At 43.1% G+C, this 27,552-nt stretch overlaps 1 protein-coding gene across 1 annotated transcript in view; it reads left to right on the top strand.

Moving 5' to 3' along the window:
* fbn1 (fibrillin 1) overlaps positions 1-24,668 on the top strand; it is a 189,769-nt gene extending 165,101 nt beyond the window's left edge. The window contains exons 57-66 of the mRNA XM_063188336.1: positions 663-788; positions 1,479-1,685; positions 3,010-3,135; positions 5,089-5,211; positions 10,391-10,507; positions 12,208-12,336; positions 13,220-13,339; positions 15,993-16,224; positions 21,149-21,341; positions 23,196-24,668. Coding sequence (XP_063044406.1) covers positions 663-788; positions 1,479-1,685; positions 3,010-3,135; positions 5,089-5,211; positions 10,391-10,507; positions 12,208-12,336; positions 13,220-13,339; positions 15,993-16,224; positions 21,149-21,341; positions 23,196-23,570 — 1,748 coding nt within the window. The 3' untranslated portion in view covers positions 23,571-24,668. The remainder of the gene's footprint in view (positions 1-662; positions 789-1,478; positions 1,686-3,009; positions 3,136-5,088; positions 5,212-10,390; positions 10,508-12,207; positions 12,337-13,219; positions 13,340-15,992; positions 16,225-21,148; positions 21,342-23,195) is intronic.
* The last annotated feature ends 2,884 nt before the right edge of the window (positions 24,669-27,552 follow it).

Here is a 27,552-nt window from a genome sequence, read left to right as displayed (position 1 = left end):
ACTCAGCGCAATGCTACCCAGCAGCGCAGAACTGATGAAAACAGTGCTAATCGACACACGGCTGCCTAGATATTCAACTCATATAATCAAAGTGAAATTAAGGTAGTTTTGAATTGATAAATTGGTAAGCCCAATTGGTTGGCCCTAACCCTAATCCAATGATATAATGGCTATGTTTACATGAGACACTTAAGTCCAATTTAACTCACTTTAAATCTGATTGAAACTTAATTCCGCTCTAAAAATATCATGTAAACACTTACCGAACAGGATTTAAGTTTATTCTGATTTAAACTTAAGTCTGATTAAATTGGGTGGTTTATTCCTCTTTTAAATCCGATTAAACACGGTTCTCTGTTATGTCAGAATTACATTAAGTCCGGTCGTTCCACGCATGCTCGTTGGCCACACGATGGAAAGACCCCGTGCTCTTTGCCAGTGAGAAAAAAAAATGGCGGCACTTCCCGATCTATTTAAATCTCACTTATTAAATCGGACTTAAAAACATCATGTAACCCTAGTGATTGACACTTCCTCCCAATGAATAAAGAACATTCCATGGCTGTCATTGTGACAGGTTATGAGTTTGGCTCAAGATTATTTGTTAGCATATGCTGAACCATGTCCAACCATGAGTTGTGGTGTCCTTGTTTTTGTGTCAGATTTGAATGAGTGCAGCACCAAGCCGGGTATCTGCCAGAACGGCCGCTGTGAGAACACCATTGGAAGCTACCGCTGCAAGTGTGACCAAGGCTTCAGTCCCAGCTCCTCCCAGACAGAATGCATTGGTATGATGCAGTTAAGCAATCCAGAAATATATGTTCTGTCCTCTGTTTTATTCTAATTCTATTCTATTCTATTCTATTCTATTCTATTCTATTCTATTCTATTCTATTCTAGTCTAGTCTAGTCTAGTCTAGTCTATTCTACTCTATTCTATTCTATTCATGCCTGCAAATGACATTGTTGTTTGTTTGTTTGTTTGTTTGTTTGTTTGTTTGTGTGTGTGTGTGTGTGGGTGTGTGTGTGTGTGTGTGTGTGTGTGTGTGTGTGTGTGTGTGTGTGTGTGTGTGTGTGTGTGTGTGTGTGTGTGTGTGTGTGTGTGTGTGTGCGCGCGTGCGTGCGCGCGCCCTGTGGGCGTGTGTGTTATTTACCATCATATTGTGTACTCTGCATGTACACCCCTGTCATGTTCCACACTGTAACGGAATGAGAATTGAGACACTTTGAAACCACTGTTGTTACCATTGCAGATACCCAATTGCTTTCATATCATCATAGTTCCTCTGTGTTTACTCTGTTTCTGAATTGAACTGACTGTCGCCATTGTTAATGTTTCAAGAGTAATCATCTTCTGAAGCATTCTGCTTTCTAATGTTTCCTCTGGAAAACCACACACAAGATCATTTGAGGAAACCCACCCCCAACAATGTTGCATTGTTATTGTCCTTCTCTGCCCTTCTCTTTTCTCTCTGCAGACAATAGACAAGGTTTCTGCTTCACCGAGGTCCTGCAGACGCTGTGCCAGATGACGTCCAGCAATCGCAACAGCGTCACCAAGTCCGAGTGCTGCTGCGACGGCGGCCGAGGCTGGGGACCCAACTGTGAGCTCTGCCCCCTGCCTGGCACCACCCACTACAAGAAGATGTGCCCGCTCGGACCCGGGTTCACCACCGACGGCAGAGGTGAACTAGTCCCACGCACATGCACGCACATACACACACACACACACACACACACACACACACACACACACACACACACACACACACACACACACACACACACACACACACACACACACACGCACACCCACACACACACACACACGTTCAATAGTCATGTTACTGTTTTAAGGATTTTTCGGTGACTTTCAAGCCTTTATAATGACAGGACAGTTGACAGTGCGACAGGAAACAAGTGTGTGTGTGTATGTCTTTGTGTGTGTTTGTCTGTGTGTGTGTGTGTGTGTGTGTGTGTCTGTGTCTGTGTGTGTGTGAGAGAGAGAGAGAGAGAGAGAGAGAGAGAGAGAGAGAGAGAGAGAGAGAGAGAGAAGGATCGGAAAAATAGACCTTGGACCTGAATCGAACCAGGCTCTCTGCCGTATCAGTGCAGCGCCTTAACCAGAGAGAGTAGATAAGAGAGAGGTTCCATTGGCCCATTGTTTCCGGGTTCTATTGTCGCGGGGGGGGTCATTCATTCATTCTAGGAGCATTATGACACGCTCCTTTAGGCAGACCGGAACCTGGTCACGTTAGGTGCCCATAGAAACCTGTTGCGTTATGTGTTATGTGTTATATTATGTTGGCATATCTCTATATACTTAAAGGTGGGGTTGCAGGTTTAAAGAATTTAACCTTTAAAGAATCTCTGACATAACCGTCTGAGCCATGGCTGAGACCAGTTATATCATTGTTGCATTTGAACATCTCTATTTTAAAATACACATTACATCTTAAATAAATACAAAATAAGCTTAACAACGCGCTCAACTCAACAAAAATAAAGAGCAACTGGATGCTCATTCCGTGGGGCAATAAAGTAACAAGCCACTAGGAGTGCTGTCCTGCATAAATACAACATGGTCAACTCGCTGTGGTGGTGTTCACCTATTCATGCTCACTCTTCACCACATTAGTCACACTATTGTTGATCAGAGGCAGTGGTCTCAGGCTCAGGGAATAAAAGTCAATTCCTGGAAGAAATTGGTTCCGGTCAGCCCAGCTTGTTTTTGGCCAGGTAGATGAGCTACGTTATCAGAAATCAATAGTGTGAGGCAGAAGGAATTAGTATTCTATGCCAGGACCTCCACTTTCTCACGCTTGACTATCTGCATCTGAAAATCTTGAAATTGGCTTGATGTGTGTGTGTGTGTGTGAACTACTCTACACTTAGTGTTACTTGTGTGCTTATCATTGATGAAATGCTGAAATGATCCTGATTCCATAATCTCTTGTGTTTTGCCTGCCTCTGATAAGTCTTTTTTGTTTTTGTGTTTTTATGCTTCAGACATTGATGAGTGTAAGGTGATGGGTAACCTGTGCAAGAACGGCCAGTGCATCAACACCATCGGCTCCTACAGCTGTGTCTGCAAATCAGGATACACGCCAGACATCACTGGAACGACCTGTATTGGTGAGTCACTTCAGGCTAACATTTTATGCCTGGCATACAGTACACGGTACACACATTTTTGCAGTAGGATTACTCAGCGCCAACTCAATCTATACAGCACAACTACTGCCTCTTTTCCACTGCTGGTTTTCCGGTAGACCTACAGCTCGATACAGTGCGACTCGGCCGCCACCTTTTGCCTTTCGATTGGACACGACACAGGTCAATCGTAAAGCAAAAACTGGCGGCAGAGCAGAGTCGTGCTGTGTCGAGCTTTAGGCCTACTAGAAAACTGGTAGTGGAACAGAGCCTTAAAGGGACACTGTGCAGGAAATGGTCAAAAAAGGTACTGCAACTATGCTGCTCATTGAAACTGGGCTGCCTATAGCCAAATTTGATCTTTACATGAAAGTTAACTAACTAATAAACACATGTTTTCTAGTATGGTCCAAGTACATTCATTTTTGCAGCTAAATATGGCTATTTTTGGAAATTCAAAATGGCGGACTATGGAAAAGATCCCCCTTTTCATGTATGAAAAGTGCAATTTTTCCAGTCATAATGAATACTTAGAATTTGATCCTGGTGGTAAGTATTCATGAAAAAGGTAACATTAGTGAATGGGCAGCATGAATTCTGGAAATAAACAACTAAAAATCTCACACAGTGTCCCTTTAAGGGTAATATGGAGGGTTTCGAAGGGTTGAGTTGTGCCAGCCAGGGCTTTGTAGCACGATCACAGGGGACTGCCAGGATTGTAAACATGATGGATTGTCTTCCCCATGCTCCTGTGACTGCGATAGGCAATTTACCCTCATGTGCTGTGAGCTACATTGTGAGTGACACACTATTTAAATCAATGTCACAGGAGTGCAAAATTGCCAAAAATTACATAATGCAGTGACTCCCAAGCCGGGGCACACTGGTAGGCCGTGGAAGGATTCCAAGTGGGCCCTGAAATTATTGTCTAAAAATCCAAGTACATATTCATGTACAATGTGTTGCAATTGACTATTTATTTATTGTACTATTTATGTATTTTTTTAATTGGGTCAGATTTGGGCTGCGAAAATTTGTTGAAAAAACGTTGACTCATCAGGATGACCCATGTCTGTTGACCCAACTGTTTTAATTTGTTTGCTATCATTTATTTTCATTATCTGTATATATGCTATAAAAAAACCTAACCCTTCTTTGCATTTGAAGAGTTCAGATGCAAAACCCCCTAACTCCATTTCTGAAGACCTGCACTTCTATATTTTTAGAGAACCCCGTTGTTGGTTTGGTTAACATTCATGTACTTGATAATACATATAAATAGTTATATTACATAAATAAAATAAAAGAATATGCAATGTTGATAGCTTTGTATTAAATAAAAATGAATTAAGCTTATTTTCTGAAAAGGCAATTAGGGGGTTTTGCATCTGAACTCTTCATTTGCACTTGTTGTTCTGTATATTTCCTGTGCACTTTGTATCTGCTAGTGATGTTGGCTATGATTATGTCCTCGTTTGAAAGTCGCTTTGGTTATAAAGCGTCTGCCAAATGCAATGTAATGTAATGTAGAGCTGCACGATTATGGAAAAAAAATCATAATCACGATTATTTGGGTCAAAATCGGAATCACGATTATTAATCACGATTATTGTTTTTTTTTGTATTTTCTTTTAAATTATAACAAAATGAAATATAACCAAGAATGAATTGTATATGGGATGAACAAAATGAAACTAAATTGTAATAATTATGTAAGAGGCAATAGCATGAACCTTCATGGACAGATTTCTGGCCAGAAACACCAGCCTGTCAGTATGTTCTGGCTTCAAGGACGCTCGAAGGCACGACACTATTGCCACGATTAAATCTCGATTGAAATCACGATTTCGATATCACAATAAAATCACGGTTTTCGATGAATTGTGCAGCCCTAATGGAATGTAATATTAACCCTTTGTCTGTCTGGGCCGGTAGACGTGGACGAGTGTTCGCAGGCTCCAAAGCCGTGCAACTTCATCTGTAAGAACACGGAGGGCAGCTACGCCTGCTCCTGCCCCAGGGGCTACATCCTGCAGGAGGACGCCAAGAGCTGCAAAGGTAGCACACGCCACTTAGTAATAATAATAATAATAATTGTATTTGTATAGCACTGTATCATACAAGGCATGCAACTCAAAGTGCTTAACAAATGGAAAAAAACATCATTGTTAGAGATGGATTTAAAAGGAGAGGTAGAGAGGAGAGGCAGAAATAGCAGGAAGGCAGAGGAAGAAGAGATAGACAGAGATTGTAGAGTCATAGGGTCCAGGTAGGTTAGGACCAGGATTCTTAGAGGCATAAGGTCCATAGTGGCTGGGTCTAGCATAAGTTATAGATAGTCACACTGAATTTGGGCGCTCAGATGCAGCCCCTGGTGGCATCAGGGGTGAGGAAAAACTCCCTTTCGCTTGGTTCGATAGTACACCTATAGCTGATCCATGAACTGTATGTATGTCCATGTCCTATTCATGTACTGCACTATGGATTGGACTGGACAAGATTTGACTTGTATGTGTATATACGTATATATGAATGTATATATTCAGCGTATTTATTAATATCATTATGTTTTCGGTTGCGTTGGTTTGTCTGTCTGTCTGTCTGTCTGTTTGTTTGTTTGTTTGTTTTTTGTCTGTTTGTGGAGTTGTGGAGTGTGTTGGAAATGACCAAAGGAACAAGTGATTAAATTTTGGTGGTGATCCGGACGGCGAAATGGAACCAGCATTTTTTTTTTCAAAGATTCTTGACCATTTGTAGCGTACAAATCTAGACGACAAATTGAATTGCGGACAGGGCGAACTTTGACATGCCAGTTTCTAAGCCCACACAAAAGAAGGCAGAGAGAAAATTTGGGAGCTAATGTTCTATCAATCAGCTTTCTTGGCAGAGGTCTGCACTCTCAGAGTGCATTCTAGTTATTCGTTGTTTCCTGCAGAATTTTCCTTAGTGATAGTAGTTGGGATTTGGCTGTTATCAGAGTCATGTAACTATTATTCTCTCTATGTATAATGTATGTATATATGGCCTTTTGGGAAAGAGTTTTTCAAATACAGGGTAACAACATGTGGTTCAGCATATGTATTACGTTCATTGAGTTAACTGTTTAACTCAACACTTTAGATTTTCTTTAAAAATATATATATATTTTTTAGGGGCTTTTATGCCTTTGTTTGACAGGACAGTTGAAGATGGCAACAGGAAGCGAATGGGATAGAGAGACAGGGGAGGATCGGGAAATGACCCCGGCCGGACTCGAACCGGGGTCCCCGTGGGTGGGCATGTAAGCCCTAAGGTGGGGGGCTTAGCGCTGCGCCACAGCGCCCCCAACACTTTAGATTGTCTTTTACTTGAGACATGTATACCGTCGAAACATGTCAGATAAAAGATAAAACTCTTACATGTCTTAAGTAAAAGAAAATCTAAAGTGATGTGGTTTAGCATTTAATCAGACATTCACGGAGCAGCATAGCGGAGTGATATTGTAAATGCAGTACGGTGCGTCCATAGGCATATGATGAATACCAGAAAAGAGAAGCCAGTTCTAAAATTATCCCCTCCATTTCAAACATCTTCTGCTCCACTTGTGAATTTCATTTTAGACCACTCATTAGAAACAATTATCCAAACCAAGTGTTTCGCTCTGCTGTATTTCCCGAAACACCTCAAGGGCTGGCGTTATACAAGAGTTTTTTTACAGCCTTAATTAAAAATTTAAGACTCTGTGAACCTCCCTACTGTAGTGCTCTGCACTGCACTGTACGTAGTGCACAGGGCCGAATTAACGCACAGGCTACATATGGCTGCAGCTTAGGGGCCCCCACCTGCCAGGGGGCCCCTGATTAGCCAAAAGTAAAAAAAAAATGTAGAATTGTGACAAGATGCACTATTGAAAAATTCATCTGTCGTGTTGAGTACAGTGGGTAGACATGTTATGCTTAATTCCTAGCTCGTAATGAGGACTCTGTCTATATGTAAACTCCTGTCGTGAAATTTGCCTTCTGAGGGGGAGGCACAGCAACCTGTAGCGCAGGGGCCCCAATCCATCTTAATCCGGGCCTGGTAGTGCATGTTGTTCACATGCCGCTATAGGCACTGTTGAGTCTGTGAACTCCACAGGCCTTCCAGTTAACTAGAGTTCAGTGAGGGGTCCCTTCACTAGACGAAACCCCACATTCCCCCCCTCCCCTCCCCTCCCTCCCTCCTCCACATGCTTTCAAGGTCACCATTCGGCGGAGGTGGAACACTGCCTGGGCCCTTTGCCCAATATCCTGCTCAGGAGAGAGAGAGAGAGAGAGAAGAAGGAGAGAGAGGAGAGGAAAGAAGAAGGAGAAAGCTACACTATACTACACAATCACTCGCTTTCTCAGGGCTTCTGCACACCGGCTCCGACAAAGTGCGGCGCACTTTTGCTTCCGACAGAATTTGGACCCCCAAACCCAATTTCACCCGAACATTGCATTGATAGTCAATGGGCGGCGCCGACAAAATAGAACTTGACTCTAATTGCTATCCAACATCGGCGCCAGTGTGCGTGGTTCTATTGAAAACAATGGAATAGAATTTTAGCTGAGCAGTGCTCAGCACTTTGTCGGAGCCGGTGTGCGGAAGCCCTCACTCGCTCGAGCTGCGCCAAACCCCCCAACTGCTACAATACATACTAGCTTGCGTTACTCTCGGCCGCCTCTCCAACAACTGATCTAGAATCAGTATTCCCCAACCAACGAGTCGCTCTGTCTGCTGATTGCGAGTGAGACATGGACTACAGTTCCCACAGCAGCTGTTCCAACATGGAGAGTTATGGCACCCCATGGGAAACACGTGCCGTCCCGCCAACCCGCCGTCCCGCCAACCCGCCAAACCGCCATCCCGCACCCCTTCCTTCCACTGTTCCCTAGGTCCATCCTACCCCCAATCCCCACCTCCCTATTGGCCTGCGAGTCAAATCCCCCACCCCTATTGGCCGACAAGCCACACAGTCCATGCAGGCCGTTAGATCCCCTGCACTCTGCCAGAAAAGCTCTCTTTTTTCTCTCGCTATTAGCATTAGCATTAGCTCGTAAACAGACCTTAAACCACAGATCTTGCGCGGCCTGCAGTCATTATTTTGCTCACTGTTATTTACAGTGGCAGGCCGCAGAGGTCTGCAACCCTCACTCATTTCCGGGGGGATAGTTCAGGCGCAGGCCACGGCATTAGGGGAGTTATGTACAATTAACAATGACCCTCTGCCTATTAATCTGACAAACGCACACCCACGCATGTAGTACACACACGCGCACACACACGCACACACGCACGCACGCACGCACGCACGCACGCACGCACGCACACGCACACATACACACACATACACACACACACACACACACAGACACACAAACACACACACTCTCTCACACACACACACACACACACACACAAACGTGAATCATGTGAAGTGTTTGGGTTGTGAATCTGCCTGCCTGCAGAGTGGGGGACTGTGTGTTAGCTAAAGCAGACCAGCGCGCTTTGTGTTTCTTGGCAGCCTCACTCTCCCTCTTCCTGCAGTTCCAACCCCAGACAGTTGTTTCTCTGAGAGAAATTATCTATCTCTCTTTCTCTCTCTCTCTCTCGCTCTCTCTCTCTCTCTCTCTCTCTCTCTCTCTCTCTCTCTCTCTCTCTCTCTCTCAATATATCCCTCCCTGTCTCTTTTTATGTATCACTATATATCAATGTCCTCTTCTTTCTTTGTGGTTCTCACTGTCTTTCTGTCTGTAACTTTCCCTTTTTTATCTATCTCTCTATATCTATGTCTTTATGTCTTTTTCTGTCTCTGTCTCTCCCTATCTCCCTCCCTCTCTCCTCTCTCTCTCTCTCTCTCTCTCTCTCTCTCTCTTTCTTCTCATCCTCCTCCTCCTCTCTCTCTCTAAGGGGGATTCTGTGCCCGTGAGTGAATGAGTGCTCCCTGTTTCCTCTTGTGTGTTAGTATTGTTTTGTTTCTTCCAAAGGTAAAGTCTTTGTGTCCTGAGTTGTCTAATTGATAAGTCTAGGGTTGAAATAGATCTGAAAGAACACACCGTATGTCCCTGTTCTAGAGATCAGGACGACCTGATGTCTAAGATATGAAATGTGGACATATTTTCCTCCATAAAACTCCAACACAGGGCATAGCAGTTGGATATTAAAACTAGAAATGCACTCAGAGAGTGCAGACCTCTGCCAAGGAAGCTGTTTCATAGAACATTTAACTATGTTACACCCTACTTTTTTCAAGTACTTCTGGCTTGTTTTGTGGAGTTAGAAACTGGAATGTCAAAATTCGCCCTGTCCCGCCGGCAATGGTGAAGAATCTTTTTTTTTTTTTTTTTTAAATCCTGGATTCGGATCGTGATCCGGAAGCAATGGTCTTGCAAATGGCGTTACTTGAGTTACAGCACGTTTTATTCAAGAGACAGAACATCAAATGTAAAGTGTGGCTGAGTCACCAGGGCCCCATGTAACCGTATATAGGGGGCCCACATAGTGTCAGATTTATTGAGATGCAGTACATGGCTGGGGGTCCATTGGAACTGATGGTAAAACTTTATAATAATGTCTGCTTAGTAAAGACCTAGTAAATAACTTACTAATGATGAAGGGAACATTAACACATGTTTTTATCATTAACTAAGTTTTATTAATGCTTTATTAAATATCTACAAATAATAATACAAGATTTTACATACCTTAGAGTATTTTATTCATTTACAAGCAATTTGTAAATGTTTAATAAATATAAGATATTAGCATAACATTTCCTAGTCATTTACAAACATTTGTTAACATTTCCTAGTCATTTACAAACATTTGTTAACATTTCCTAGTCATTTACAAACATTTGTTAATGTTTTGTTCATCAATAGTTAATTATTTATTAAGTCTTTATAATGCTTTTTTTGCATCCATTATTATAAAGTGTTACCGAACTGATTGTACATAGGGCCTACAATGTGCAGCTACGCCCCTGTCTCTGACCTCTGACCTCTGTGCTCTGTGCTCTGTGTTCTATGTTCTGTGTTCTGTGTTCTGTGTTCTGTGTTCTGTGTTCTATGTTCTGTGCTCTGTACTCTGTGTTCTGTGCTCTGTGTTCTATGTTCTGTGTTCTGTGCTCTGTGTTCTGTGTACTCTGCTCTGATCTGATGTTTTCTACTCTGCTCTGATCTGATGTTTTCTACTCTACTCTGCTCTGCTCTGCTCTCTAATTTGGCCCGTATTGCAGACCTGGATGAGTGCTCAACCAAGCAGCACAACTGCCAGTTCCTGTGTGTCAACACCATCGGCGGCTTCACCTGCAAGTGCCCCCCTGGCTTCACACAGCACCACACCGCCTGCATCGGTAAAAAACACACCCGCACGCACACACACACACACACACACACACACACACACACACACACACACACACACACACACACACACACACACACACACACACACACACACACACACACACATGCGTGCACATGTGAGCGCACGCACACACACCTGCAGCAGCACACATTCACACACATGCCTGCATCAGTGAAAACATGTTTCTCTCTCACACACACATACGGGCATACATACAAGTCTACATATATACTACATACTGTATATACACACAAACACACATACCTGTACTCACACATCCACACACACACACACACACACACACAAGCTCACAGAAAACAGAGCACTCAACAAATGTTTATCTACCTAATACACACACACACACGCACACACACACACACACACACACACACACACACACACACACACACACACACACACACACACACACACACACACACACACACACACACACGCTATGCCTCTCTCAACAAGTGTTTATCTACCAAGCTCTCATCTCATCCCGCTCTCATGGCCGTTTTTTATGACTGTAGACTGTAGACTGTAGACTGGGATTAATGGATTTAGTGTGATGGCAGAAGAGGTCCAGGAAGGCTGGACTGATTTGTGGAGATGACAACCTAACAGAATCTTGTTGTGGAACATTCCGGAAGCCTATCGCCATGGATATGAGGAGTTCTGGCAGTGCCTACTCGAGCTCCCATGACCTTTTCCTAGAATGTTGGGGATTTTTTTTTTTTCGTAATCAAATATGACTTCTGTTTGTTGATATGGTGGTAGCATCTCTTGTGAAGGTCATTTCACAGACAAATAGCAAAAGGATAAACAACATCATACGTGGATCCTTACGTAAACAAGAAGATAGTATTGTGTACAGTGAATCGATGGGATTTTTTAAGTGGATATTTTCATTAATGTGATATTCTTTAGCTCATTCAAGAATAATCATCAAGAATAATGCTGATTATGTTCTGTAATGACAGAAAACCTTACAAGTTGTCATGATACACTTGGTAATCCTTACAACAAACTTGAAGTATATTATTGCCCTCCAAAATAATCATTCTGACTACTACTACTACACTACTTGTTACAAAAACAACATAAGAAAAAACTGTTGAGGTAATATAAAGATGCTAGAGACCAATGAGGGGGGGGGGGTACTTACAAATTGTGCAAATTACACACCTGAATAATGCAAAACTAAAAGTTTCAAAAAAAAGAATCACGGTTTCCTTCCAACACGGGTAGCTTATCTGAGTAGACCCGTGTACTTGTCTTACGTACGATCAGCTGACTCTGCGCTGGTTGGTTCATGTTTGTGGTGGGTTCTTGTTAGGTTTTAGTGTATTTCACTAAACACAACACAGTCTATCTACCTCATTAGGTGTAACATCTGTGCAATATCATGTGCTAGTCTTGTACTTACACCATGAATTTATTTGTACTTTTACTTTTGACACCTCTGCTGAATTATGTGTGCGATATCCGACAGAAAAGTGAGAAAAGGTCGCACCAGGCATAGATTTGTTTTATTATTACACAGACGCCGTTCTGCCTTCCTGAGTGTGCACACGTTTTCTCACTTTTCATTTTTACAATATTTTGGTCAGCACCCTAAAAAGGAGAACAACTTGTTGGGTGAAGCCTGCTCCAACCTTTATGAACTTTTGCGATTCCTGACAGACAATAACGAGTGTGCTACGGAACCGGGCCTCTGCGGCTCCAACGGTGTGTGTCAGAACAGCCCTGGGAGCTTCAACTGCGAGTGCCAGAGAGGGTTTGCCCTGGACCAGAACGGACAGAGCTGTGAAGGTCAGACAATCACCACGCATCACGCCACTACACCATGTGTGGGGAGCCTATGGCCCCTGAGGACATTTGATCTGGCCCCTGATATCTTTGAATGTTGTGCAGTTTAATCTGAAATATGACATTACTCTTTACATTACATTACACTTAGCTGGCGCTTTTCATCCGAAGTGACGGTATTGGTTACAGTCCCAGGAGCAATGTGGAATGTGAAATGAGGTGCCTTGCTAAACTGCACCCCAATCATCAGAGGCGATTCTAGGATCAGATGGGGCCCCAAGCAAAAATGCAAAAGAATGAACATTTGAACCAAAATCGCCACTACTGTGGTAAAGTGTGGGCTGTTATTCACTATCTAGGGGCTTGGGGGCCCCAAGCGGCTGCCTGCCTTGCCTGTTGGCAAGATGCGCCTCTGCCAATCATGAAGGATGGAAGGAAGGGGTCGGTAACCCTGCATAGTCCAGTCCAACCCCTAACCATTACACCACGGCTGTATTCTTTTAAACTAAACTCTGTGCTTTACCAGATTCTCAGACTATTTACAAACGAAAAGCTCTTTTCCAAAATGAGATATATCCATTTTATAGAATGTTGGGAAATTGACATTTTTGTATCGGGTATTCCATTGAATTGCATTGCAAAATGCATTTTATAGAGGTTTAAAAAGTATGTTCTCAAAACATTTGAATGGCAAGAATTCACACATAGATGATAGGACTTCTTAACAGTCAATTCCAATATTAAAATGCAAAAAGTCAAAAATGGTGGATATAGGGTTTTGGAAAAGAGCTCTTCAAACATACTTTCGATCTAAGCTTTTTTGTTACTCAACTGAAGCTTGACCCATTTTGTGTGTGCGTGTTCGTGTGTGTGCACTGTAACACAGACATGGATGAGTGTGATGGAAACCACCGGTGCCAACACGGCTGCCAGAACCTGGTGGGTGGGTACCGCTGTAGCTGTCCTCAAGGCTATCTGCAGCACTACCAGTGGAACCAGTGTGTAGGTGAGTAATACACGCACACACACACACACACATGCTATCTGACTTTGTGCGACAGACGCTCACACCCACACAAGCAGACTCAAAGACAAACACACACATACCTACACCTACACACACACCCTACAAACAACAGACATTACACACACACACACACACACACACACACACACACACACACACACACACACACACACACACACACACACACACACACACACACACACACACACACACACACACACACACACACACGTGTACACAACTGCAGACAGGCCCTCGACACCAAGATCCCCTTCCTCTCCTGTAAGCTCTTTGAGAGAGAGAGACAGAGACAGAGAGAGAGAGAGAGAGAGAGAGAGAGAGAGAGACAGAGACAGAGAGAGAGAGAGAGAGAGAGAGAGAGAGAGAGAGGCTTCCTTTTCCTGGAAGCCGAGCCTTTCCTCTCCAGATTACGCGGAGTTAAAAGGATGTCTAATCTCCGCACAGCGCTGACCTCACACTCCAACCTCCTCCTCCTGCGGTTTCCTACCAACATAGAAATACACTGGCCGCTTTACCAGAGAGAGTAGAGAGAGAGAGTTTCCATTGGCCCATTGTTTCCTGGTTCTATTATGGGCCCCCTTAGGCAGACCTAGGCAGACCTAAGGACTGTTCTATTCATTGTAGGAGCATTATGACACGCCCCTTTAGGCAGACCGGAACCTGGTCGCGTTAGGTGCCATAGAAACCTATTATGTTGGCATATCTCTATACTTAAAGAATCTCTGGCTTTACTGTTGACATGAACTCACACACGCGCCACTAATGTGATGCAAAATTAAAGAATTCTAAATGCGTGGAAAAATAACATAAAGTGCTACCCAGTGTTGTGAAAAATGTTTTTGGTCCTGGGTAACACTTCATTTCATTTTTCATGCAACAGCCTCTTACTGCAGATGGGCCCGTCGACAGGCCTATTTAAAAAAAAAAAAAAACATCTTTATTTATTCCCAAAAACATCCAAAAGGTTGTGCAACATCAGCAGATAACTAGCAAACAGCGACACCTTTTGGGAAAATATTTGCAGTAGGCCTATGTTAAGAAAGTTTTTAATGTAAGCAAAATCTGCCCCCAGTAGAATAGCTCAGATCTCGGAAAGGCTTGAGCTGAAAAATGCAGCGTCACCGGGTACGGACAAGTCAAAGGTAGTGTGAGCAATACAACAGCATATTGAAATTGACAGAACTGCTCCTTTAAGGAGTTGAAATTCTTTAATTTCAGTGGTGTGCAAGCTCATTTTGACTGGACTACTTTGTGGAATTTTACACACCCTTCAGGCCATAATTTGAAAGGCGCGACACCCTTTTGGTATATGCACAGGCTTACAGTTGAAAAATAAATATTTATGCAAAGAAACATTTGAAAGGGGGAAAGGGATAAGACTGAACAGATTTTGGGTGAAGTGAATACGACAGTGTAGAACACAGCGTGCTTGTGTGCACAATTGAGCCTGATAGGTCCTGGAACACCAACCAGTCTCATTCACAAAACCAGAGGACAGAGAAAAGTACTGCCCATTCACCCACCGGATTAAAAGTAAATTACATTATCTCATTTTGAGGGCGCTACTTTAAGTTTTTCGAGGTGTCAGAGACTACAGTTTGACAGCCGCAGTAATGAGCACTGACGTGAAGGAATGTGAGAGGAGAGGAGAGGAGAGGGGAGGAGAGGGGAAGAAAAGAGGGTAGGGGAGAAGAGAGCAGAGGAGAGGAGGGGAGGAGAGGAGAGGAGAGGAGAAGAGAAGAGGGTAGGGGAGAGGAGAGGAGAGGAGAGGAGAAGAGAAGAGGGTAGGGGAGAGGAGAGGAGGGGAGGAGAGGAGAGGAGAGGAGAAGAGAAGAGGGTAGGGGAGAGGAGAGGAGGGGAGGGGAGGAGAGGAGGGTAGGGGAGAGGAGAAAAGAGGAGAGGAGAGGAGAGGAGAGGAGAGGAGAGGAGAGGAGAGCTGAAGACAGTTGCTGTGCTGTGTGGATTATCTCACCCGATCTCCATTCTCTCCATTCTCTCCCCCTATATACCACACTGTTTATCAGTATTCTTCAACGAGGGCTCCAGGGGGTGTTAGGGACAGAACGTTTTGCAGTTTAGCATGTTTATTACTGTAAATTCAAAATGGCGGATTCTGAGAAGATTTTTATGTATGAAAAGTGTAATTTTCCCAGTCATAATCGATGCTTAGAAATTGACAGTGATGGTAAATATTCGTGAAAAAGTCAAAAGTGAAAATCAAAGTATCTCCAATCTCCTTTGTTCTCCTCTGCTCTTCTCTACTCTACTCTGCTAATACTTAACTCTACTCTACAATACTCTTTTCTATTGTATTCTCTTCTATTCTATTCCATTCTATTCTATTCTATTCTATTCTATTCTATTCTATTCTATTCTATTCATCTTCTATTCCATTCCATTCTATTCTATTCTATTCTATTCTATTCTATTCTATTCATCTTCTATTCCATTCTATTCTATTCTATTCTATTCTATTCTATTCTATTCTATTCATCTTCTATTCCATTCCATTTTCTTCTCTTCTCTTCTCTTCTCTTCTCTTCTCTTCTCTTCTCTTCTCTTCTCTTCTCTTCTCTTCTCTTCTCTTTGTCTTCTACCACTACTTTACTAGATGAGAACGAGTGCCAGAACAGCCAGGTGTGCGGCAGTGCCTCGTGCCACAACACGCTGGGCAGCTTCCGTTGCATCTGCCCCAACGGCTTCAACTTCGAGCAGATGAGTGGCGGCTGCGCGGACGTGAACGAGTGCTCGTCCTCAGCGAACCCCTGCAACTACGGCTGCTCCAACACGGACGGCGGATACCTGTGCGGTTGCCCGCCGGGCTACTTCAGGGCAGGGCAAGGGTGAGACACATCACATTGCATTGCATTGCATTACATTACATTACATTGCACTTCCTAAACTGGCTTACTGTTTTTACACACAAGAGATCATGGCCTCGGAGATACTTCAGGGCAGGAGAAGGGTGAGAGCCATCACATTACGTTACGTTGGGTTGCGTTGTGTTACGTTACATTCTGTTATGTTACGTTGCACTACACTTCCAGTTGCTGACGCTTTCATCCTTCAAGTTCAAGTCAAGTTTATTGTCAATTTCTTTACATGCACTGGTCATACAAAGAATTTGAAATTGCGTTTCTTGCTCTCCCATGCAGACATAGACTAATCTAGGTAAGGACATAGACAGTATAGACATAGACAGTACTCATACATGGACATAGACAGTATGGACGTAGACATTGCTCATACAGACATTTAAAGTGCAAGACTGGACAACAGAAGACTTGTAGAGAACATACATTAAGAGGAGGTATTTTGTTGTGCTTTTTCTAAAAGTCCTTTATAGCGTTCTGACATAGTAATAGTAGCATTTGAAGAAATAAATAATTAAAAAAAGGTTTTTATTAAATACACCAGCAGCAGTATGTGTGTGTGTGTGTGTGTTTGTATGTGTTTTGTGTGTGTGTGTGTGTGTGTGTGTGTGTGTGTGTGTGTGTGTGTGTGTGTGTTGTGTGAGTGTGAGTGTGTGTGTTTGTTTAGTGCAGGTAGAAAGTGCGGTGTGCGTCTGTGTGTGTGTACCTGTGTGTGTGTGTGTGTGTATGTGTGTGAGTATGAGTTGTGTGTCAGTGTGTGTATGTTTGGGTTTAGTGCAGAAGGTGCAGTGTGCTTGTGTGTGTGTGTGTGTGTGTGTGTGTGTGTGTGTGTGTGTGTGTGTGTGTGTGTGTGTGTGTGTGTGTGTGTGTGTATGTGTGTGTGCATGTGTATGTTTTTGAGTTAGTGCAGGTTGAAAGTTCAGTCACAGATGTAGTAGTGCAGGTGGAATGTTCAGTCGCAGATATGGTGGTGGGGATGAGGGGGGGGAGCGTTGTCAGTGCCCTGGCTGGCTAGAGGCTGACAGTGAAGGGAGAGTGGGTTGAGTGTTCAGTATCTTGATTGCTTGATGCATCGTGCTGCTTGCAAGCCTGGTGGTACGGGAACGGAGCGCCTGTACCTCTTTCCAGAGGGCAGGAGGCTGAACAGTTTGTGTGCAGGGTGGCTTGTGTCTTTGATGATCATCAGTGCTTTTCGGGTGAGGCGTGCGGTGTAAATGTCCTGCAGGGAGGGGAGTGGTACTCCAATGATCTTCTTCGCTGTGTTTCACAACACGCTGGAGTGTCTTCCTGTTTTTCTCCGTGCAGCTTCCTCCCCACACTGTGATGCAGCTGGACACGACGCTCTCTATGGTTCCTCTGTAGAATGTTGTCATGATGGAGGGTGTAGCACTTGCCTTCTTTAGTTTGCGCAAGAAGTAGACACGCTGATGGGCCTTCTTCGCCAGTGATGTAGTGTTGGTGGTCCAAGAGAGGTCGTCGCTGATGTGCACTCCAAGGAACTTGGTGCTGCTCACTCTCTCCACAGCATCACCGTCGATGGTCAGTGGTGTCAGTTGTTTTTGGACCCTCTGAAAGTTGACAACAATCTCCTTGGTCTTGTTGACATTCAGCAGGAGGTTGTTGTCTTTGCACCATCTGGCCAGCAGGTCTACTTCTTCTCTGTAGTGGGTCTCATCGCCCTTAGTGATGAGGCCCACCAGTGTTGTATCATCCGCAAACTTCCCTAGATGGTTAGTGCTGTGGGTCGTTGTGCAGTCATATGTCAGCAGCGTGAACAGCAGGGGGCGAAGCACACAGCCTTGCAAGGCCCCTGTGCTCAGGGTCAGGGTGCTTGAGGTGTTATTCCCTACACGTACAACTTGTGGTCTCTGCAACAGGAAGTCCAGCAGCCATTTTTAGAGGGAGCTACTGAATCCTAGCTTGTCCAGTTTTCTGATGAGTTGTTGTGGTATTATGGTATTGAATGCTGAACTGAAGTCAATGAACAGCATTCTCACATATGAGTCTTTATTGTCCAAGTGGGTGAGGGCTGGATGGAGGGCAGAGCAGATTGCATCCTCCGTGGATCGCTTGGCTCGGTATGCGAACTGGTAGGGGTCCAGGGTGGGGGGTAGGGTGGCTTTGATGATGTGTGACAGGATAGCCGTTCGAAGCACTTCATGATTATGGGCGTCAGTGCTACAGGACGGTAGTCATTTGAAGCATGATGGTGATGATTTCTTCGGCACGGGTATGATGGGTAGCAGCTTTGAAAAGTGATGGGATGACTGCTTGCTCCAGAGAGATGTTAAAGATGTCTGTGAAGACATCCTTCAGCTCTTCTGCACAATCCTTCAACACTCGGCCAGGTATGTTGTCTGGGCCAGCTGCTTTGCGTGGGTTGATGGTGGCCAGTGTCCTCTTCACACTGGCAGAGGACAGGTACAGGGGTTGATCATGGGGGGGAGGGGGAGTTTTCTGTGGATGAGTGTCATTTTGTGCTTCAAAACGGGCAAAGAAACTGTTCAGGTCGTTTAGCAGAGAGGTGTTGTTGTCACAGCTTCGTGGTGCGGGCTTATAGTCCGTGATGGCCTGTATGCCCTGCCACAGGCTCTGTGCATCTCTGCTGTCTTTGAAGTGTGTTGTTATTTTGTCCGAGTATTCCTTTTTTGCTTTCCTGATGCCCTGGGACAGGTTTGCCCTTGCTTAAGTGACTCACAGTTTTTACACACAAGAGATCGCGCCCATCGTGGTACTTCAGAGAGTGGTTACTTCATAACAATGTCATAACAGTGTCATGAACGAGTCATAAACATAATGCCAATGTCATAAACGTTTTATGACCATGAAAATTTGACATTGTTTGGCCTGTCTTTGTCATAACCAAATTTCACTTAAAGACAAAGTCATACAATGTTTATGACATTGACATAATGTTTGTGACTGCATTATGACTTCATTTGTGCGTTATGACAATGTTATGACACCGTTATGTCATACGGATGACGTCGGCGTCAAGTAAAGTGTTACCGATATGTCTTTAGGGGCCGTTTCTGGAATGAGCTTTAAAGGCAGAGCATGTACAGTAGGATGGTGGCCACCGTGCTGCAGATAGTGTGTGTGTGTGTGTGTGTGTGTGTGTGTGTGTGTGTGTGTGTGTGTGTGTGTGTGTGTGTGTGTGTGTGTGTGTGTGTGTGTGTGTGTGTGTGTGTGTGTGTGTGTGTGTGTGTGTGTGTGTGTGCTGTCCATTCCCAAATTTGATCTTTTCATGAACAGTTAAGAAGACGTAAACTAATATTTGCTGGTAAAATTTTAGATAAAAAAACTCTTTCATACCACCATTATAACATTTTAGATAAGTACAACCTACTGAGTTTTGACAATTTCTGTAAATTCTCCTATAGCTGTCTTTTTTTATAAAACTTTGCATGGCCTGGCGCCACCTTGTTTACAGGATTTTATAAAATATCGTCAAACACGAGTAACTCGAGCAGTGGTCAATAAAGATGTAGAGATTCCTTTCAGGAAAACCTCTTTCAGTCAAAATGCATTATATACTAAAGGTGGCACATTATGGAACTCTATTCCACTGCATATAAGGGTCTTTAGCCACCTTTAAGATGGAGTGTAAAAAGTGGCTTCGAGCCCAACAAACATGTTCACACTGATGGTCTGAGCCTCTACTCAGTGTACACGCACACACGCACACACACACTCACATAACACATGGCCCTATTTTGGGACCTTTTCTTTTCTCTTTTCCTTTTATTTACATGCATGCCTTTTGCTTCTGTGGTGGGTTTTATTTCTTTTGTTACTAACAGTCTGTTTTGGGATTTTAAATTCTATTGCTTGTAAACATCTAGCCTGCCTATTTTGGACACCAGATGGAAATTAGCCCTTGGGCTACAATCTGGCATATTTAAATACTGTATATATACATGTATGTATATGTTCATTAATGTGCAATGTCCTGAAGAAATAAAGTAAGTAAGTAAGTAAGTAAGTAAGTAAGTAAGTAAGTAAGTAAGTAAGTAAGTAAGGTATGACCAAAGTATATAGCCTGATAAACCAGCCTAAATGTGAGACCGGAGTAATTTAGTCTGGCCCCGATGAACGATACCTCGGGCGATTGCTGATGAGAACAACCTGTTGTTTTTTCAAACCGTGCCAGTGCTCTGACCAATCGGCGATCTTTGCCGTTGATGTGCTTTCCCAACGGTGTTGCGAGCTTCGTCGTCACTCCCTCAAATCCCCGCCCGCTTTGATTCAAAACAAATCACTGCGTTGTAATTGGTTTTGCCAGATTCAGGGCACAGCGTTCAAAACGTTCTCAGATCTGAGGCCAGACCACTCGCAGCTGAAAAATTTCGGCGCCCAGCAGATGGCACTGGTTTACCAGGCTACAAAGTATAGTAAGTTTTGCAGCTAAAGATGTCCATTACTGGAAATTCAAATTGTTAGACATGGACAAGATACACCTTTTTATGTATGAAAAATGTCTATACCAAATGTTATAAGGAATACTTGGAAATTGATGGTGGTGGAAAGATAACATTTGTAACGTAAACTACAAAGTAAATTACGAAGTAAACTACTAAAATTATTACATACTGTAGTACCTTTATCAGTATTGGATATGAATGATAATCGTCCCAGTTCCATCCCATGCCAATGGATGAATAGATGACTTCTGCATTTCAACCAGCATTTGTATTCATTATGCAGATCAAGTGATTTAACCTTACAGTATGGTTGAGTGGTTAACCTGTGCTCGTCCTTTGTGTTTGTGTGTGTGTGTGTGTGTGTGTGTGTGTGTGTGTGTGTGTGTGTGTGTGTGTGTGTGTGTGTGTGTGTGTGTGTGTGTGTGTGTGTGTGTGTGTGTGTGTCTCTGCGTCCGTGTATGTGTTTTCAGGCACTGTGTGTCTGGTGTTGGCTTTGGCACGGGGGTTCCACTAGCGCCGGGCCAGGGCCAGGCTGGAGAGGGGGATGACAACTCGCTGTCCCCGGAGGCCTGCTACGAGTGCAAGATCAACGGGTACCCCAAGAAGGGCAGGAAGCGCAGGAGCACCAACGGGACGCTTGATGAAGCTCTGGAAGAGTCGCAGGTAAATCCAGGCGCATTGTAAAATTTGTTGCAATATATGAAGAGTTCAGATGCAAAACCCCCTAACTCCATTTCTGAAGGCCTGCACTTCTATATTTTTAGAGAACCCCGTTGTTGGTTTGGTTTACATTCATGTACTTGATAATACACATAAATAGTTATATTACATAAATAAAATAACAAAATATGCAATTTTGATAACTTTGTATTAAATAAAAACGAATTAAGATTATTTTCTGAAATGGCACTTAGGGGTTTTTGCATCTGAACTCTTCACATATTTGTTCTGGATCGCCTTAACTAAGGCTGGTTTGGGAACCGTGGGATGTAAATATGATTCATTGCACTGTGTCGAAAGAGTTTAGTGAAGCTGTCTTGGAGCACAAAAATGAAGTGCGGTTGCTTAAAACGTCAGTCTTTTTCCTAACATGACCCGGATGAATGAGACTCGCACAAACATTATTTCAAGTGCTGGACAGGCTTTGAGCTCATTTGATGAACGAATTGTGACAAATTGTTTTAGCTTTTTCGACAAAACAAAACTGTGTATTTGAAGTGTGTGTGTGTGTGTGTGTGTGTGTGTGTGTGTGTGTGTGTGTGTGTGTGTGTGTGTGTGTGTGTGTGTGTGTGTGTGTGTGTGTGTGTGTGTTGGTCTAGCGTGTTTTTTGAGTATTTTCGGATTTTTGAAAATTCCCATTGCTAACTAGGCCAGTTTGACCATATGGATATCATCACCATATCATTGTAAACAGGCTGGGACAAATGTTTCAAAATTATTCACGTGTCAAAACAAGTGAAAAATTTATTCTTTCTTTGTCCAGCTGGTGTACTGGAAGTTAGTACCGCCCTTCTTGTTTAATCTGTGTTGCAAGTTGCATCATCAAAAACGATCTTTTCAACTTTTTTTTTTGAATGAATTATAACGCAGTAAACATCTCTTCAAAGTTTTACATCAGCTCATGTGATGCAAAAAAAAGGCATGGATCTGATAAACTGTCACAGAGCAGTATGTTAACTCATTGACGCCTAAGGCACCTGCAAAAAAGGGTGCTGAATGCCTGAGCCCTTTTTAAGAAAAGCTGCCCTCAGCCTATAAAAACCTAAATATCTCAGCTTCTGAAGCACATAAAGATATGTACTAAGTTGCATTTAAACGCTAAGACCCTCATCTTTCATTAGAATGTGGTCATTCATCTCAAATAAACAGAGATTTTTAATAAAGTTGTCTCAAATCTCATGAGACTGAATGTTGCGTAATGCAGCTCCAGGCGACAGGGCCAATGTTGCGCAACGCAACATCAGGCATCAATGGGTTAAAATTGACGATGTTTCAAAATACAAATGCATAGAAGCCCAGGTACCTGACTTACTGTCGGTCATCACCTGTATAAAGAATAAGATGCAGGCTTGTTGAGCTCAACACACTCACACACACTCAACATTTTTTTTAATACAGTTCAGACTGTGTGATTACTACAAGGTCGCTTACAGCTTTGGCTTGGCCAAGCACAATCATATGAAATTAAAGTTAATTTTTGAGATCAATAGAGTACTGTTTCTCTACTTTACTTCTGCCACCATACAAAAAGTATATATACTACTACTATACAACTACTATATTTTAGTGATCTTAGATTTTACATTACATCAGATTACCCTTTATTGTCTCTGTAGGAGAGACATTTTGTGTGGACATGAGAAGTTGTGACTTACAATGAACAACAATCAGACAAGACTTTAAGACCACAAAGAAACAAGCAAAACAATATATGTATATATATAATAATAAACAATGAAACATGTAGAATTAGACTTACATTTTAACACAAAACTTTAATCTGTGATGTGTTTTCAGGAAACGGTGAGCCTAGCCAGCGTGGACGTCGAAGACACCTTGGTGTTCAACCTGAACATCAGCGACATGAGGAGCAAAGACCACATCCTGGAGTTCATCCCGGCGCTCTCCACGCTCAACAACCACGTGCGCTACGGCATCGACTTTGGCAACGAGGAGGGCCTCTTCAAAATCAACCAGAAGGAGGGCATAAGCTATCTCCACTTAGCCAAGAAGAAGGCTCTGGTGCCCGGAGCCTACTTTTTACACGTCAGCAGTGTGCCTCTGTACAAGAAGAAAGAGCTGGCTCAGTTGGAGGAGAGCCATGACAAAGACTACCTCACGGGACAGTTGGGGGACACACTGAAAATGAAAGTACAGATAGTATTCCATTAACTTGGGACAAAAAAAAAAAAAAAAAAAAAACGACAGAAGGGCTTGACACCAAAGAAAAAAAAAAGATGAACGGGTGGGACTACTACAGTGATCGATATGATATCACCAAAGGGCGATTCCATATATCATAGGTACAATCTCTTAACATTCCAGTAAGAATTTTCAAACCTTAGTGCCTCTCTTGAAAGCGCTAGAAAGGGGATTCTGCTGACAAAACCACTTTACTTTTGATACGCATTGTATGAACAAAAAAAAAGAGAAAACGAATGTCTTCAAATAAGATTTTGTACTATGATATGTTGAATCTGGCAACGCGTAATGGGACAAGGAAGACTGCAGGAGGGCACTGATGCTGAGGGTTTTTTCATCGCTTGGCAATCAGAAGTGTTATTATTGTTCTGTTTTTGTTTTGTTTTGTTGTTTTTGTTTTGTTTTTGAAGAAAACAAGTTTGATGGACTACGCTTCATAATTATGCTTTCCCCCATCTTCTCTACTGACTACATCAGCACTAATCATATTTACTGGTGCTAGTAACATGACAACATAGATATAAGATGCACTGTAATACTCCACAGGCACAGTGGCCGTACCTATGCAGTCCCGGCTAGTAGCTAAGGGCCATTTCCCATCTCTTTTGCAACCCGATGCAGTTAGTTCAATTCAATAGCCTCTCTGTTCTCATTATATGCCTATGCTATGTGTAAATTAAGTGTGTTTATACTGTAATCATGCCACTTTTTAATCTTGGAAGCATTTGTAAAACTAGATGGAGCCCTTGAATTGAAAAGAGGGTGCCGTTATGGTGCTTATAATGACCAACTACTTTGTTTGTTTGTTTGTTTTTGTTTGTTTTTACAAAAAAAGAAAACTGTGTACACCATTCCGATGATGAATAATCTGTGACTTCAACCAAAAATGATGCACTGAGGTCCTCATGGCCACACACTTTTGCGCAAGTACAATCAGTGCTGTCATCCCCCACGATGACCACATCAAAACACCAACACCAACACCAACTAAAGTACCAGTTTCGTTTCTGTGTTCACATCAGTGAGGGGTATAGGTGTAAATTCACAATAAAAACTATTTTGGTTTTATGGGGGTTCCAGGAGTGGCTTTCCTTATTCACACAGCTGCATATTCGTGAAGAAACAACTCCAGAGTGGTTACAGCAAGAGATGCAGGACACAATGTGGAAGTGTACAATAAAGTGTCACACTAAAATTCAAAGTGAGAAGAAATCCAAATCTGGGACCAAGTCACGGGACAGACTCAATCTTTAATCAGAAATGAGATGGAATTGTGTATGCATGCGCTGGTAATACTGAAAGCTAGGCAAATTTCACAAACAGTCCCATATGGTAGTTCTAATGTGCCAGTACATTTTCTGTTGCACCGTATTTAGAGATGGGCAACCTGGTTTCAAAAGATACAGTTGAGTCCAGTGCTACAATCAGTAATGGGTAAGCGGTTAGGGCGTCAGACTTGTATCACAAAGCCAAAGGTTGCCGGTTCGACTCCCGACACGCCAAGTGGGTGAGGGAGTAATTAACTAATGCTCTCCCCCATCCTCCCCCATGACTGAGGTACCCTGAGCATGGTACCGTCCTGCCGCACTGCTCCCTTGGGGCGCCATTGGGGTCTGCCCCCTTGCACGGGTGAGGCATAAATGCAATTTCGTTGTGTGCAGTGTGCAGGGAACACTTGTGTGCCGTGGAGTGCTGTGTCACTATGACAATGCGAGTTGGAGTTTCCCAGTTGGGCTTTCACAATACGTAAACCAATAAGGACATTCGGAAGTTGTGGCACCAGATTTTGGATTGAATCCTGACTGCCCATGAATGGGAGATATCACATCTGATTAACTTATTTTTTTATATCACTGGTCTGGGCACTCTCCACAGTCCTGTGATGCACAACATGTCAAGTCATTGTAATAATATCAATGGTTTATGTGGGCCAGCTTTATATATCCAAAATGACGGGCTGCGGGCCTGATTTGGTGCCCGGGCCTTGAGTTTGACAGCTGTCTCTTAGGAGAGATGAATATGAATTCTAGAATGCTTCAATGAAATATGTTTCCAGTCTTTTCCACTGACCTTCTGCCTCGACGTCGCCCCTGCTCCGGTCGAGGGAATTGAGGAAGTTCTCTCAAAGCTTGTCATGGAGTGCGTCTTAATATGCGACCTTGCCTCCTCCACTTGCCTCCTCCACTTGCTTCTCGTCATGATGACATCACTGACAACAGCATTATATTTCAATATCTTGCAAAAGCTCAATTGTAGAGTCTTTTTCTCTTTTGCAATTGGGATGGTGAATGAAAAACAGTCCCTCAAAAGTTGTTGTGGCTAGGCTGACAGCTGGGAAACTTTATCATTTTCTCCACGGAGGAGGGGCCAGGAGGCGGGACGAGGAAACAAGCTAAAGTGGAGGAGGCAAGGTCGCATATTAAGACGCACTCATTGAATCACAAATGAACCACAGGACACCTGACACACTTTTAGATCTTCCACCTTCATCCTTCAGGCCATGTACCTGAGGACCTGATACAGAGGAAGCTTTGCTGATGACTTGAAGCATTGCTTCACATTACCCACACACTTCATCAAAAGAGACCAATCCTGTGTCCCAGAAGGTGCACTTGTGCACTACAGTCACAATGTTTTAGTGCTTAAAGGGACACTGTGCAGGAAATGGTCAAAAAAGGTACTACAACTATGCTGCTCATTGAAACTGGGCTGCCTATTGCCAAATTTGATCTTTACATGAAAGTTTACTAAGTAATAAACAAATATTTTCTAGTATGGTCCAAGTACAGTCATTTTTGCATGTATGAAAAGTGCAATTTTTCCAGTCATAATGAATATTTAGAATTTGATGGTAGTGGTAAGTATTCATGAAAAAGGTAACATTAGTGAATGGGCAGCATGAATTCTGGAAATAAACAACTAACAATCTCACACAGTGTCCCTTTAATGAATACGCCATATACAGTAAAACATGAACACTGAAGTGCACCATTTGAGATCTAGCACAAGTTATTTCAAATATAGAGTACAGTTTCTGATGCATTGTGGGATATGGACTGATCAAGGGACTGCATTTAAAGTGCATATGTTAAGAGCTTTTTCACTATAGGCTACTCAAAGTGCTTTACAATGTAGCCTTCATATTCACCCAGTCACACACCGGTGGCAGTGACTTCCACACAGTCTACTACCAGAGAGAGTAGAGAGAGAGAGGTTCCATTGGCCCATTGTTTCCGAGTTCTATTATTGGGGGGGAAATCCCCCTTTAGGCAGACCTGAGGACTGTTCTATTCAATGCAAGGAGCATTATGACACGTCCCTTTAGGCAGACCGGAACCTGGTCATGTTAGGTGCCCATAGAAACCTATTCTCTATACTTAAAAAATCTCTGCTACTACTCTGCCACTGGTAACAATTTGGGGCTAAGTATCTTGTTCAAGGACACATCAATAGAAAAGCAGAAGATCCCAGGCACTCAGAGGTGAATCAGTCCGAAGAAGGAGGTATATTAAAAAGCCTTTATTATCTGTGGCTACTCATAATTGAAATTAAAATACCAACATGTTTCGACCATCTAAACATGTTGGCGTTTTAATTTCAATTATGAGTAGCCACAGATAGTAAAGGCTTTTTAATATACCTCCTTCTTTGGACTGATTCACCTCTGAGTGCCTGGGATCTTCTGCTTTCCTAATTCTGGATTTCCCAACCCCAAGAGCACCATTTTGGACATTTTTTTTACACACCTGAGCGCCGGGTTGACTTCTCTCTTTTGACACATCAATAGAGTTAGGCAGAGAGGGCCTTGAGCCTGCGCCACCACCACTCTGGGATAAGATGAGTCTCTCAAGGGTGCTCCAGCAAAGGATGAAGATGTTGGATCCACACACTTTTTTCCTTCTGGTAAGGCATGCGAATATCTGACTCATTCAAACAACCTTCTGGTAAGGGA

The sequence above is a fragment of the Engraulis encrasicolus genome, chromosome 22 (genome assembly GCF_034702125.1).
Source record: "Engraulis encrasicolus isolate BLACKSEA-1 chromosome 22, IST_EnEncr_1.0, whole genome shotgun sequence".
Lineage (NCBI taxonomy): Eukaryota > Metazoa > Chordata > Actinopteri > Clupeiformes > Engraulidae > Engraulis > Engraulis encrasicolus.
The sequence above is the reverse complement of the archived record's forward strand: the minus strand, read 5'-3'. Positions and strand labels throughout refer to the sequence as shown.